At 46.0% G+C, this 15,722-nt stretch overlaps 1 protein-coding gene across 1 annotated transcript; it reads right to left on the reverse strand.

Moving 5' to 3' along the window:
• Positions 1-3,276: 3,276 nt before the first annotated feature.
• LOC128702746 (putative per-hexamer repeat protein 5) lies at positions 3,277-7,099 on the reverse strand. Its single transcript, XM_070101804.1, has 3 exons — positions 7,091-7,099; positions 3,906-6,496; positions 3,277-3,800 (listed from the first exon to the last, which is right to left on the reverse strand). The coding sequence occupies exons 1-3, from the start codon at positions 7,097-7,099 to the stop codon at positions 3,377-3,379; spliced, it is 3,024 nt and encodes a 1,007-aa protein (XP_069957905.1). The 3' UTR covers positions 3,277-3,376.
• Positions 7,100-15,722: the final 8,623 nt, after the last annotated feature.

Raw genomic sequence — 15,722 nt, forward strand, 5'->3', positions numbered from 1 at the left:
ACGGATATGAATGTCATCGAACCCAGCTGGCGATGACCAGGAAGCGGAAAGCATGGACTCTAGTTCTAAGAGAGTAAAACTTACACTATATGGTCCATCCCATTAGAAGAGAAATCCAAGGGCGATTAATTCCTGGCAGACTTAGAAGCGAGAAACGAGGGATAGAGGTGAAGCCCTTGGGATACACGGACAAGATAATTCTCGATTTCCATAGCAATTTCAAAAAGTTTCGCAACACTAGCACCAGCAACCCGCAAAACGGGAGCTGGGTCTGGAGCGTACTTGCAACACAACTTCCGTACCTATTTCCAAACCACACGTAGGTGAAGTCAAGGTAACAGTAGAAACAGTCTGGCCAACAAGTGTGTCTAGCGTCACGTATGATGCGGTGAGAGACTGCCCTTGCCCATTCAAAATCCAAAAGACGATCTGCGGTCCGATTATATTGATAACCCCATGCAACCCGTTTCAAACGCATTGCACGGGTACACACAGGAGACCACCAAGGCAAGCATGTCTGAGAATGCCACCTGAGGTTTGAGGAATAGAAAACCAAGGTCGAAAATTGGTGCACCAGCTCATCAATAGAGGACGAAGAAGGGTCCCCACAAAAAGTGGTAAGATGAGAGTATAAGTCCCAATTGCCAGTGGGGGCTACGAGACGGTCGAGAATAAGTAGTAAAAGTAAGAATAATAGGAAAGTGATCACTGTCATGCAAATCCTGGAGAACAGACCAAGCGTAATCAAGGGCAATTGACGAGGAACAGGTAGAAAGATCGATGCAAGAGAGAGACTGAATGCAAGAGTCAAAGCAGGTGGGAGCACCTGTATTTAAAACGTGAAGAGGATGAGAAGTGAGAAGAGTCTCCAACTGATCACCACGAGAGGAAAACGAGGAAGATTCCCCTGAAGGCGGAGCCGAGAGACAGCCAAAGACAATGGATATCACATTCATTAAGATAGATCTGACATCAGCGGGACAAAGCTGGACGAGTTTCATTGCAATTAAGACAAGGGGGGGGGGAAGACTACAAGATGTATCAGCATGATCCGTAGCACTGCAGACTGGGTACTCTGCTGCAGACATGCTGTATTCAGCGGGATATCTGAAGCACCAACAATTTCGACGCTGTTGGGGTGTAGGGGCCACTTTACAGTCCCCTAGACGATGCCCTGCGATATAAATGGAGGACGGGAGTTCACGGTAGTCAAAGGTTAAGCGGGCGATGTTACTGGGAAAGCACCTCCACCTGCAACTGGGCATGACGTATGTATCCACTTTGAGAATCGGAAGGTCCTAAAGGGCTAATTGCTCTAAAATATCGTCACCGCAAGATGGAAAATCACACTGTACAATGGTATTTGGTAAGACCATCCTACCACTGCAAGAATTGAGAGTAGTGTGCTTGTGAACTGTGATAGGAACATTATCAATGGAAGTAAGATAGGAAAGGTCATGAGCTTGGTCTGCATTCTGAACTGTAATGATGCGTGCACCATTCCGAAGAGTGTGAAACGATATATTTTGGCCAACGTATTGTAAGAGACCTTTACCTGTATTGTGGTCTGAAAGATAATTAGTTGGAGATGTCGGGTGTAAGGAAAAGAATTTGGTCCACTGTGTACTTGTAAACATGGTGTGTAAAGGAAGTGGGTTTCGTGTAGGTCATTTCTGGGTGGAATGAGCAGAAATCGAAGAACCGTCGTCAGCAAATGGTCTGGAATGTTTAGGCGTAGGACCGCGGGTGGCCCGACCTGAGGAAGGTGGGCGTTCCAAGAACCATTGCACCATATTTGGGGAAGCCGGATGCATAGTTAAAGACATGCAAAAGGCAGAGGTACAAGAAGAAATGGACGGAGCCTTGGCACCTGAGCAGGTGACAAAGTCACCAGAAGGAGGTACAGGGGTATGGGAAAAGTCTGTAGAATGGTCCAATAACGAAGCTGGGTCAGAACAGAATGCGGTAACAAAAAGGGGTCTGGAAGGAGGAGGGGGGCCACAGAACGAAGACTCCATGATGGTGGTACTTCTTTCTTATTATTTTAAAGAAAATATAAAAGAAAAAAAATTAGAGGGACTGCGGAGGGACAATTACTAGAAGGCATGAAAGGACCGTAAATTCCCCTCTCATCCTAGAGAACCTCGAGACCACCAGCAGTGCAGATGCATTATGGAACCCGTGCCATACCGTACCTTGTACCTTTCGCGCAAGTAAACCAGCGCTCCGGGGTAACAACCTCGCATCTACCGGCCACCTCTGTGGACAAAAAAGAGGGCAGTCGGATACCCGCCACAAAGTATACATCGGTCGGCTGCCACCTCTCAGACCTGACAGGCAGCCTCTGGAGATACACCCATCACCTGTAGGACACCCCACCCCACCTCATGGAAATTCGGGAAGGAAGCAGGGCGCCTCCAAGTGATCGAGATTCCACCGCAAACTACACCACTCCCGAGGAACCCCACGGAGCAGGATGAACCCTGGCACACTTCCCCCTACCCAGAAACCGTAATGCCAAAGGGGAGCACCCCAGAGACTACAAACGGGACCGGGAAAAGGGAGGAATGGCAGGGGGAGGAAAGAGAAAAGGGAGAATGGGGAGGTTGGGATACAGGAGGATGGGATAGGGAGGGGGGATTGAAGGTAATTAGGTTCTGTCTGAGGAAGGAGACCAGAAGGTCTAATTCATCAGACCAAGAGCCTCTTCACTGCGCCAAGGAGCCTCCATTGAAGAGAAGTAAACTAGTAAAAGGTATCGTTCGCACGAGTTGATAAAGCTCAGCCCTGATCGAGAAGTCTCAATAAAAGCTTTATCTTCATATTGCGTATTTCGTACAGAAACACGAATACAACTCGGTGAAGAATTACACACTGTTGCAGCACTTAGGTATCTTTATCGTGTTTAATTCTTCAATCTCACATTAGGAATAATGAAGACAGTTCTGATGGTATCTACATTCACATTAACATAAAAAAATATTTTGTTTTACGTAAGTGTATTTTCTTCATATCTTATTTATCGTATTACTTTAAAAGTTTAATTGCAATTTTTATATAATTTTTATTTCCGTAGCAGCTGAGGAAAAGAAAAAAAATAATTTTCAAACCGATGAAAGGGGAAGTATCTTCAATTCATCGGACCAAGAGATATTTAACAGAATCAACGCACCCCAGCACCTAAGAAGGGTTTTGAATAACAACTAAAAAACTGTGTTTCAGAATCTTTTATTTAGATCATATATTTAACAGTAAAAGTAATAAGCGTATGGACCACATCACACCAGATAAACAGACCCCGTGTGTTAACATGAGGTGGATGAAGCTTAACATAACAGCAGTGGGACTAGGGAGTCAATAATAGAAGTGGTGATGCTCATGGGGCACCGTAGGCCCTGCTGGGAGCTACAACAGAGGCTTCAGCAGCTAAACCTCCACTGAAACCACCGGTAGAGCCTCTAGTTGAGCTTCCAAATCCTGGTCTAGAAGAACCTGCAAAGCCACCAGCAGGTGAGCCTCCGAAGCTTCCAGCAGGTGAACCACCGAAGCCACCAGCAGGTGAACCACCGAAGCCACCAGCAGGTGCTCCAGTAAACTGAGAGGCAGAGCCTGAAGCATCGTATGATTCACGTCCACCTGCAGCAGCTGCAGCAGCGTCTTCCTGACGAGCCTTCTCGATCTGGGCGATAGCGTGGGCGGGAAGAGGATGGGGCGTGGGCAGCAGGTCAGATTCCACGCGGTAACCACCTTCATCTGCTACGAACTTGAAAACAGCGGGAGTTCCATCGGGGAAAGTAAATCTGAAACACAATATTATTAGATTAAATATTGTCTAAATGTGTCATACTATAAAAATGTCGTTTATTTTATATAGTCACATCTGCAAGAGTATGAAGATTACTCACGACCATCCTCCCTGGGCTGCCACGGCACCAGCTGGGCCCTGGGGGGCGCCCTGCTCCTGACGACTGATGCCATCACCAGTCTCGAAGTAAAAGTTATAGTTGCCGGCCTGGTCAGGTCCCTGACGTTCGTCAGTTAAGATTGGGACCACAGGACCTGAAGGGCTGTAACTTCCACTAGGAGAGCTTCCACTACCAACTCCACCGAAGCCTCCACCAGCAGAGCTTCCAAAGCCTACACCAGGTGAACCTCCGAAGCCTGTGCCAAATGAACCTCCTATGCCCCTAGTGGATGAGACTGCGAAGCTTGTACTCGCTGAGCCTCCAAAGCCTGTACCAGTTGTACCTCCGGCCCTTGTTCCAGCAGAACCGACGTAGCCCGTACCATCTGAACCTCCAAAGCCTGTACCAGCTGAACCTCTGACTCCCGTGCCAGTTGAACTTCCGAGGCCTGTGCCAGCTGAACCTCCGAATCTTGTACCAGCTGAACCACCGAAGCCTGTACCAGCTGAACCTCCGACTCTTGTACCAGCTGAACCTCCAAAGGCTGTACCAGCTGTTCCTCCGAAGCCTGTACCAGTTAAACCTCCAGTTCTTGTTCCGGCAGAACCGACGTATCCTGTACCATCTTGATTTCCAAAGCCTGCACCAGCTGAAACTCTGACGCCTGTGTCAGTTGAACTTCCGAAGCCTGTGCCAGCTGAACCTCCGAATCTTGTACCAGCTGAACCACCCAAACCTGTACCAGATGAACCTCCTGAGGCTGTACCAGCTGTACCTCCGAAACCTGTACCAGTTAAACCTCCAGTTCTTGTTCCGGCAGAACCGACGTATCCTGTACCAGCTGTACCTAAGGCTGTACCAGCTGTACCTCCGAAGCCTGTACCTCTTGAACCTCCAAAACCTGTACCAGCTGAACTTCCGACGCTTGTACCAGCTGAACCTCCAAATCTTGTACCAGCTGAACCACCAAAACCTGTACCATCTGAACCTCCGACTTTTGTACCAGCCGAGCCTCCTAAAGCTGTACCAGCTGTACCTCCGAAGCCTGTTCCAGTTAAACCTCCGGTCCGTGTTCCAGCAGAACCAGCGTATCCTGTACCATCTGAACCTCCAAAGCCTGTACCAACTGAACCTCCGAATCTTGTACCAGCTGAACCTCCAGAGCCTGTACCAGCTGAACTTCCGAAACCTGTACCAACTGAACCTCCGAATCTTGTACCAGCTGAACCTCCAAAACCTGTACCAGCTGAACCTCCGAATCTTGTACCAGCTGAACCACCGAAGCCTGTACCAGATGAACCTCCTGAGGCTGTACCAGCTGTACCTCCGAAACCTGTACCAGCTAAACCTCCAGTTCTTGTTCCGGCAGAACCGACGTATCCTGTACCATCTTGACCTCCAAAGCCTGTACCAGCTGAACCTCCAAAGCCTGTACCAGCTGAACCTCCGAATCTTGTACCAGCTGAACTTCCGAAACCTGTACCAGCTGAACCTCCGAATCTTGTACCAGCTGAACCTCCGAAGCCTGTACTAGCTGTACCTCCTAAGGCTGTACCAGCTGTACCTCCGAAGCCTGTACCTCTTGAACCTCCAAAACCTGTACCAGCTGAACTTCCGACGCTTGTACCAGCTGAACCTCCAAATCTTGTACCAGCTGAACCACCAAAGCCTGTACCAGCTGAACCTCCGACTTTTGTACCAGCCGAGCCTCCTAAAGCTGTACCAGCTGTACCTCCGAAGCCTGTTCCAGTTAAACCTCCGGTCCGTGTTCCAGCAGAACCAGCGTATCCTGTACCATCTGAACCTCCAAAGCCTGTGCCAACTGAACCTCCGAATCTTGTACCAGCTGAACCTCCAGAGCCTGTACCAGCTGAACTTTCGAAACCTGTACCAACTGAACCTCCGAATCTTGTACCAGCTGAACCTCCAAAGCCTGTACCACCTGAACCTCCGAATCTTGTACCAGCTGAACCACCGAAGCCTGTGCCTGTTGAACCTATGTCTTTTGTTAGAACAGATCCGACGTAGCCTGTACCATCTAAACCTCCAAAACCTGTACCAGCTGAACCACCGAAGCCTGTACCAGCTGAACCTCCGACTCTTGTACCAGCTGAACCTAAGGCTGTACCAGCTGTACCTCCGAGACCTGTACCAGTTAAACCTCCGGTCCTTGTTCCAGCAGAACCGACATATCCTGTACCATCTGAACCTCCAAAGCCTGTACCAGCTGAACCTCCAAAGCCTGTACCAGCTGAACCTCCAAAGTCTGTACCAGCTGAACTTCCGAAGCCTGTACCAGCTGTGCCTCCGAATCTTGTACCAGCTGAACCTCCGAAGCCTGTACTACCTGAACCTCCAAAACCTGTACCAGTTGAACTTACGAAGCCTGTACCAGCTGAACCTCCGAATCTTGTATCAGCTGAACCTCTGACGCCCGTGCCAGTTGAACTTACGAAGCCTGTGCCACCTGGACCTCCTAAACCTTCACCTGGCAACCTTCCCAAACCTCGTCTGGGTGGGTCGTAAGAGTAAGATTTGGACGGGAGTTCGGCGGCCACAATAACAGCCGCCAGAGTGCACAATACCACCTTCTGCAGGAGAACCAAAAAGGAATACATTACGTTCGAAGTACTACTTGTATACAAACTTTTTAAGACAAGGGCATGTACAAAATTTATCTCAGGTCCAGAAAGCATTCAAGGATGTTAATTTTTTGCGATTAACAGTTACGTAGTTAAACCATACCCCCGGCCGGGATTGAACCCGCGGGATTGAGACTCTATGACCGCGGGTTCAATCCCGGCCGGGGGTATGGTTTATTTGCAATCGTGTCATTACGATTTCTTAAGTCAGTTACGTAGTTAAAAAGACGAATAACCGTTTCTATCCACTAGCTTGTTACGCTGACCACTTACAACACGGATCTTTCTGTTATCTGTTTACGGACGTACAAGAGTGTTTAAAGTTTGAAGATAACACTGTTAGGTGTTCTAAAGTTATTGTAGAAGCATAGAAATAGAAGAAATATGAAAAACTCTTAAAAATTTTAAACTCTCTGGGTAAATATACCCACTGAGGAAGAAACATCGACAAAAAACATTATGGTAAACATTGTAAGAGAAACAGATAGTCTAAATTCTCTCTAGTTATGTTCATTTCAAGTCTGGTAGTAAAATTGTGCTTACCAAGATCATGTTGGCATGAGAGGTGCTCGTTGAGTGGTGCTTCCCTCGTGAGCGGACGCTTATATAGGCAGCGATACCATCACCACCAAGAAAGTGAAGGACACACGAAAAGTGAATTAGGTGAAAGACTTGTGTAAGACCTCAGACGAGTCTCCAGGTGAGAGCATTTCCTCCAGGAAATGGAGGCAAACTATAGTTTGCATCTAAAGTTTGCTGCCAGTGCGAAACAATGGTTCAGTTTTTTACAATAACCTAATTAAAACATCTCAGTAATTATGGAAAACATCATTAACAAAGATTACGTGTATTTATGAACGTGCGAACAATAAGCACAAACAGAAAATCAGTGTTATATATGTAAATGTATCCAAGAGTGAAGATTACAGACATTTAAACAGTAATAACCGCGTCACATACAATGTAACTGTGGCCCGGTGGCCTGGTGGCTAAAGCTCCCGCTTCACACACGGAGGGCCCGGGTTCGATTCCCGGCGGGTGGAAACATTTCGACACGTTTCCTTACACCTGTTGTCCTGTTCACCTAGCAGCAAATAGGTACCTGGGTGTTAGTCGACTGGTGTGGGTCGCATCCTGGGGGACAAGATTAAGGACCCCAATGGAAATAAGTTAGACAGTCCTCGATGACGCACTGACTTTCTTGGGTTATCCTGGGTGGCTAACCCTCCGGGGTTAAAAATCCGAACGAAATCTTATCTTATCTGCCTCACATAATGTTGACATTCAAATACAGGTAGGTGACAGGTGGTGGTATGACCACCTTATAATGTTCTTTACCTGGCAGATATCGGATCACCTTACAATGTATCAAGGTCACAAGTGGTGTTATGGTAGATTTGTAATATATTTAGTGATAGGAGTTGCTAAGATCACTTTAAAACACAAATAGGAAACAAATGCTGAGATTTTATAACGCACCTAGAAGACAGGAAGTGTTGTGATCAACTTACAATGTACCTAGAAGACAGGAAGTACTGTGATCAACTTACAATGTACCTAGAAGACAGGAAGTACTGTGATCAACTTACAATGTACCTAGAAGACAGAAAGTACTGTGATCAACTTACAATGTACCTAGAAGACAGGAAGTACTGTGATCAACTTACAATGTACCTAGAAGACAGGAAGTACTGTGATCAACTTACAATGTACCTAGAAGACAGGAAGTACTGTGATCAACTTACAATGTACCTAGAAGACAGGAAGTACTGTGATCAACTTACAATGTACCTAGAAGACAGAAAGTACTGTGATCAACTTACAGTGTACCTAGAAGACAGGAAGTACTGTGATCAACTTACAATGTACCTAGGAGACAGGAAGTACTGTGATCAACTTACAATGTACCTAGAAGACAGGAAGTACTGTGATCATCTTACAATGTACCTAGGAGACAGGAAGTACTGTGATCAACTTACAATGTACCTAGAAGACAGGAAGTACTGTGATCAACTTACAATGTACCTAGAAGACAGAAAGTACTGTGATCAACTTACAATGTACCTAGAAGACAGGAAGTACTGTGATCAATTTACAATGTACCTAGAAGACAGGAAGTGCTGTGATCAACTTACAATGTACCTAGGAGACAGGAAGTGCTGTGACTGACTTACGATGTTCCTAAACATATGGGCTGTGATGTAGCTCTTTATTGGTAACGTTTCGCCTATACAGTGAGCTTTATCAAGTCCCTAACGGATCTACCTGCTGGTGACTTTATAAAGCCCACTCTAGGGGCGAAAGGTTCTCAATAAAAAAAATCCCATTATATTGCATTAGTGTCTAGCCATCGTGTTGGTATTGTATGCCATTTCTCAATAGTGTACCTGGTGATAGGTGGTGCTTGTGTCACCTCAGACTGCACCAAGCCACAGGTGGTGTGTGAATGACTGTCACGCATGAAGGTGACAAGTGTTATAGGGAGTTACAAAGTATCTATGTAACATATAATACTGGAATTACTTAACTGACCTAACTGGCAAGTGTTATTAGAGTCACTTTAGAAACTGGTAAATGTTAATTAGATTGATAACCATATTAAACACCCTAATGCTTATCCTGTGGACCAAACCACCGGGGTCAAAAAGCTCTGCCCTAAACCACCGGGGTCAAACAGCTCTGCCCTAAACCACCGGGGTCAAACAGCTCTGCCCTAAACCACCGGGGTCAAACAGCGCTGCCCTAAACCACCGGGGTCAAACAGCTCTGCCCTAAACCACCGGGGTCAAACAGCTCTGCCCTAAACCACCGGGGTCAAACAGCTCTGCCCTAAACCACCGGGGTCAAACAGCGCTGCCCTAAACCACCGGGGTCAAACAGCGCTGCCCTAAACCACCGGGTCAAACAGCGCTGCCCTAAACCACCGGGTCAAACAGCGCTGCCCTAAACCACCGGGGTCAAACAGCTCTGCCCTAAACCACCGGGGTCAAACAGCTCTGCCCTAAACCACCGGGTCAAACAGCGCTGCCCTAAACCACCTGGGTCAAACAGCTCTGCCCTAAACCACCGGGGTCAAACAGCTCTTCCCTAAACCACCTGGGTCAAACAGCTCTGCCCTAAACCACCTGGGTCAAACAGCTCTGCCCTAAACCACCGGGGTCAAACAGCTCTTCCCTAAACCACCGGGGTCAAACAGCGCTGCCCTAAACCACCGGATCAAACAGCGCTGCCCTAAACCACCGGATCAAACAGCGCTGCCCTAAACCACCGGGTCAAACAGCGCTGCCCTAAACCACCGGGTCAAACAGCGCTGCCCTAAACCACCGGGGTCAAACAGCGCTGCCCTAAACCACCGGGTCAAACAGCGCTGCCCTAAACCACCGGGGTCAAACAGCGCTGCCCTAAACCACCTGGGTCAAACAGCGCTGCCCTGAACCACCGGGGCCACACAGCGCTGCCCTAAACCACCGGGGTCAAACAGCGCTGCCCTAAACCACCGGGGTCAAACAGAGCTGCCCTAAACCACCGGGGTCAAACAGCGCTGCCCTAAACCACCGGGTCAAACAGCGCTGCCCTAAACCACCGGGTCAAACAGTGCTGCCCTGAACCACCGGGGCCACACAGCGCTGCCCTAAACCACCGGGGTCAAACAGCGCTGCCCTAAACCACCGGGGTCAAACAGCTCTGCCTTAAACCACCGGGGTCAAACAGCGCTGCCCTAAACCACTGGGGTCAAACAGCGCTGCCCTAAACCACCGGGTCAAACAGCGCTGCCCTAAACCACCGGGGTCAAACAGCGCTGCCCTAAACCACCGGGGTCAAACAGCGCTGCCCTAAACCACCGGGTCAAACAGCGCTGCCCTAAACCACCGGGTCAAACAGCGCTGCCCTAAACCACCGGGTCAAACAGTGCTGCCCTGAACCACCGGGGCCACACAGCGCTGCCCTAAACCACCGGGGTCAAACAGCTCTGCCCTAAACCACCGGGGTCAAACAGCGCTGCCCTAAACCACCTGGGTCAAACAGCGCTGCCCTAAACCACCTGGGTCAAACAGCGCTGCCCTAAACCACCGGGTTCAAACAGCGCTGCCCTAAACCACCGGGGTCAAACAGCGCTGCCCTAAACCACCGGGGTCAAACAGCTCTGCCCTAAACCACCGGGGTCAAACAGCGCTGCCCTAAACCACCGGGGTCAAACAGCGCTGCCCTAAACCACCGGGGTCAAACAGCTCTGCCCTAAACCACCGGGGTCAAACAGCGCTGCCCTAAACCACCGGGGCCACACAGCGCTGCCCTAAACCACCGGGGTCAAACAGCGCTGCCCTAAACCACCGGGTCAAACAGCGCTGCCCTAAACCACCGGGTCAAACAGCGCTGCCCTAAACCACCGGGTCAAACAGCGCTGCCCTAAACCACCGGGTCAAACAGCGCTGCCCTAAACCACCGGGTCAAACAGCGCTGCCCTAAACCACCGGGTCAAACAGCGCTGCCCTAAACCACCGGGTCAAACAGCTCTGCCCTAAACCACCGGGGTCAAACAGCTCTGCCCTAAACCCCCGGGGCCACACAGCGCTGCCCTGTGGACACCAGCCTAATAACATCACACACACAACTGGGCTCAACAATCAAGAGAGAAAATTTAACTCAAATCATACAAAACCAACGTATAAAATACTTCGTTCTAAAAGTTATTTAGAATCGATTATATTTATGTATCATTTTTTTTTACATTTTCTTTACAATCATATTATTTACATAAGTTACACATATTTAATCACGTTTTAATAATTCATTTAACCCATCACACATCCATGTACAAAGTTTAATTGCTGACGATGTTCCCTCGACTTTCCAAAAATTTTCCCAAAAGTAACATAAAATAACCTAATATCCCGCATATATTTTGATTCTCATATTCTACACATATATAGATCACAGAAATTATTTAAGTAATGTTTCAAAGTTTTTAATGGAGAAATTACATTACTCAGGAGATCGTTTTGTTCAGAATCACGATCTTTGGAGGGATTCTCAGTTTTGAGAATAATTTCTAAGTTATTGTGCATCGGATAACTATTACAAGATAATCTTAAGTTTTAAGTTAAGTTTTATTAAATTATCACAAGGAGTAGCAACGCTAGATATTTCGTTAAAAATGTCTGAGTTGTGTGGACGCCAGCTTCCTTGTTGTGTGGACGCCAGTGTCCTTGTTATGAGGTGTGTGGACGCCAGCGTTACTTGTACTAGCTGTGGGGTGTGTGGACGCCAGTCTTACTTGTACTTGCTATGGGATGTATGGACGCCAGTCTTACTTGTACTTGCTGTGAGGTTTATGGACGCCAGTCTTACTTGTACTTGCTGTGAGGTTTATGGACGCCAGTGTTACTTGTACTAGCTGTGGGGTGTGTGGACGCCAGTCTTACTTGTACTTGCTATGGGATGTATGGACGCCAGTGTTACTTGTACTTGCTGTGACATATGTGAACATCATCGTTACTTGTACCTGTAAGTCAACATCTCAATATTCCCCAGTTTCAACACAATCCCTGCAAGATCGTTGCCTCTCAGCCGATTGAAGGATCTTGACCTGTAGAATTGGTTTCAGTTTTTTCCATGAATGACAGACGATTACCTTTATTCAAACGGGTTTAACGCTTACCCATGAATAAATTAGAACACAAAATAACCCACACATAAGAGAAAGAAACTTATTTCGATGTTTCGATGCACAAGCGGGTTATTTGTGTATTGTTCTAGTCATGGTACTATGTATTTATATTATTTAATAAAATGAAAAATAAATCTATAATGAATAATGTAAAATGCGGCTTTTTCTCACTACTATATTCGCCAGTTTCATTTCAAACACTGGGAAATACATTACCGTTTATGCTAATGTTTCTTCTCCCCAGAAAGATGTTGCAACTGAACCAGGTCGTCGACTACATTCATTTTTTGAGGTAAATATACGTTTGTCGTTAGCAAGCCCACTGGTCGTGACTTGCATAATAATGTTAGTACTGACTCAGTACTAGAACACTGTCAATCTTGCGTTACTAACAGATAAACAGAAATCTCAGAGAAAAACGTTTTGTGTTCTCAAGCTATTTTGAGTGTACGTTATTTATATTAATAATGGATAGCTTCTCTAAGTGAATTTTATGATGACTGTAATATCAGTGATGACCAGTGTGTTAGTGGATGTACCAGACACCGCTTGTAATGGCCAGTGTGTTAGTGGATGTACCAGACACTGCTTGTAATGACCAATAATATGATACTGAGACCCGTGAGGGAATATACATCTACATAAGCAAGTTTATCGATGACACCAAAATAGCCAGTGGGATAATTCCTGAAGTGGACACTGCAAAACGTCAGGATGACCTGGATAGGTTGATGTCATGGTCGGAGAAGTCCCAGATACAGTTCAATGTGGAAAAATGTAAAGTTCTCATCCTGGGAAAAGAAAACAACTATAGTTCTGAAGAACCTAGACAAAATGATTGTGAAAAAGATTTAGGAATGCTGGTAAGCAAAAATTTATAGCCAAGACAATAGTCCGTAAGTGTTTGTAATAAAGTCATCAGCATTAGTACTAGGGAGCTCGATGGAGTAGTGAGCTGACCTGTGTCGAGGAATACCTGATTGAGTAATGAGCTGACCTGTGTTGAATGAATATCTGATGTAGTAGTGAGCTGACCTGTGTCGAGGAATACCTGGAGTAGTGAGCTGACCTGTGTCGAGTGAATACCTGATGGAGTAATGAGCTGACCTGTGTTGAGTGAATACCTGATGGAGTAGTGAGCTGATCTGTGTCGAGTGAATACCTGATGTAGTGAGCTGACTTGTATCAAGTGAATGCATGATGGAGTAGTGAGCTGACCTGTATCTAGTGAATACTTGCCTAGTGAACTTTGTGCTTTCTCTTTGTCCTTGGGCACTGGGATGTTAAGGATGACTTTTGTCAGCTTCGAGTAGCTGTACCTCCAGGCGATGATTGAGCCGGAGGATGTCAGGAGGGAAATAAAGTTGCTTACAAAACAGATTAAGCCTCGAAGCAAAAACTTGTAGTCCAGCGGATCGAAGTGGCAACCAACCAAATCAATGACGGTCGAATTATGTGGATTAGAATATGGGTAGGATGTAAAAAGTGGGTAATAAGTGCTTATGCATCTGGGGAAGGAGTGTGAAAGAGAGAGTGAGAGAGAAAGAGATTTTGGTAGATGTTTTAGGGATTTGTGAACCAGGTGAGAAAATTGTTGGAATCTAAATGCTGAAGTTGGAGTAACTGTTATAGAGGAAGTAGCAGATAAGTTTGGAGTGCCAGGAGTAAATGATAATGAGGCCTCTAATTGATCTATGAATAGAAAGATTTAGTAGCAGGTAATGCGCTTTTAAGCAAAAGAGGATAAATAAGTACGCGTCATATTTTATAGGGCGTGGTGATAGCAGTTTGTTAGCTGCATATTAGCAGATAAAAGGGGGATGGGTAGACTTCTGAATATACATGTTTTTAGAGGATCAGCAGATATACCAGATAATTATTTAGTGGAAGCTACAATAAAAGGAAGAGGTAGATGGCATACAAGAACAATGTCATCAGTAAGAGAAAAGCGAAAGCTTTTAAACTGAAGGAGACAGGGTAAGATACAAATAACTATTAGGAGAAAGGTGGGTCAGAGAGAGTAAAGGTAATGTAGAGGGGTCGAGGAAGTATAGGATAGACAGCAGAAGTTTGTTAGTAATAGGAGGGCAGATGCGGAAGGGAAGAAGAGTGACTGGTGGAATGATGACGTAAAGAGGAAGGTAAGGGAGAAAAAGCTGGCACGTGAAGGATTTTCACATTGTAGAAGCAATAAACGGAAGGTGAAATATATATAAATAAGAAAGACTAAAATAGTGTTGAGGGAGTGTAAAAGGAGAGGTAATGAAAAAATTGGGAGAAGTTTAATAAATACATTATGAGATACTAATAAGTTTTAGAGAGCAGTAAGTCGAGAAATGCTAAGGAAAAAATGGAGGGTGGGAATATTTTGAGGATTTGTTGAATGTTAATGAAGAGACGGAGGCAGTGATTTCTTGCTTTGATCATTGAGGTAAAACACCTGTCAGGAGTGAGGAAGAGCCAGATGTTGATGTGGGGGAAGTGGACGAGGCTGAATGTGGATTGAAAGGGAGTAAAGAAGCGGTTGCATTAGTGATAGAAGCAAAAGAACCGGATTACTACTCTGGCAAGACAGTGATGAAGTGAATGATGAAAGTTTTTCTTTTTCAAGTCACCCTGCCTTGGTGGGAGACGGCCAGTGCGTTAATAAATAAAATAATAATCTTTATTTCTACAAGTACATGATACAAGTTGTACAGTCCTAGTTAACATCATTGACATACCAAATAGAAAGCCCCTCGTTATGCAGAGCATTTCGAGCAACTTTGGATTATCTTGTCCCCCTGAGTGCGATCCACATCAGTCGACTAGCAACCAGGTACCTACCTACTTGCTGCTAGGTGAACAGGGACAACAGGTGTAAGGAAACACGGACACTGACACTCAATATGTTAGCCGAGTGCGCTGCCAACTTGTTAGAAGAACAAGAATGTTGGAAGTGATTTGAGTTACGTGGCCAGAAGAAGAGACACGAGTTACGTGTCACTGAATGAGACACTTGCGCAACATTTGGAAATCTATACTGTGGCCAAACGTTTCCCGAGTAAAGATTCCCAAATGCTGCACAAGTTTCTCAGTCTTCAACTTGTCGATTTTTTCAAACCATTTGCATCACTTCGTCTACTAACGACGTTAGAGAGATCGCACCACAACAGCAGGAAGTAGAGCAGTTTCGAATTAATCTTTATGTTAGGTTATAGAAGAGATCCCATAGCACCAAATACGAGAGATTACCTTGCAAGAAAAAAAAAAAATAGAAATCAACACACAGGATAAAAATAATGGAATATCTGATTATATTAAGAGAGGAAGGAATCCTGCATTGGCCTTTATCAGTAAAGATTTAAAATGAAGAGATAACTTCCTTCCTGTAAGATGATTCAGTATTTTATCTGTAATATGATATAGCATTTTACCTGTAAGATGGCTCAGCATCCTGCCTGTAAGATGACTCAGCATCCTGCCTGTAAGATGACTCAGCATCCTACCTGTAAGATGACTCAGCAT

The sequence above is a fragment of the Cherax quadricarinatus genome, chromosome 79 (genome assembly GCF_038502225.1).
Source record: "Cherax quadricarinatus isolate ZL_2023a chromosome 79, ASM3850222v1, whole genome shotgun sequence".
Taxonomy (NCBI): domain Eukaryota; kingdom Metazoa; phylum Arthropoda; class Malacostraca; order Decapoda; family Parastacidae; genus Cherax; species Cherax quadricarinatus.

What these genes read in the sequence shown, in the direction of transcription:
- LOC128702746 (XM_070101804.1), bottom strand. An exon ending in GCAGCCCAGGGAGGATGGTC is followed by an intron (nt 3,801 to 3,905) that starts GTGAGTAATCTT and finishes ATTGTGTTTCAG; the next exon opens with ATTTACTTTCCCCGATGGAA.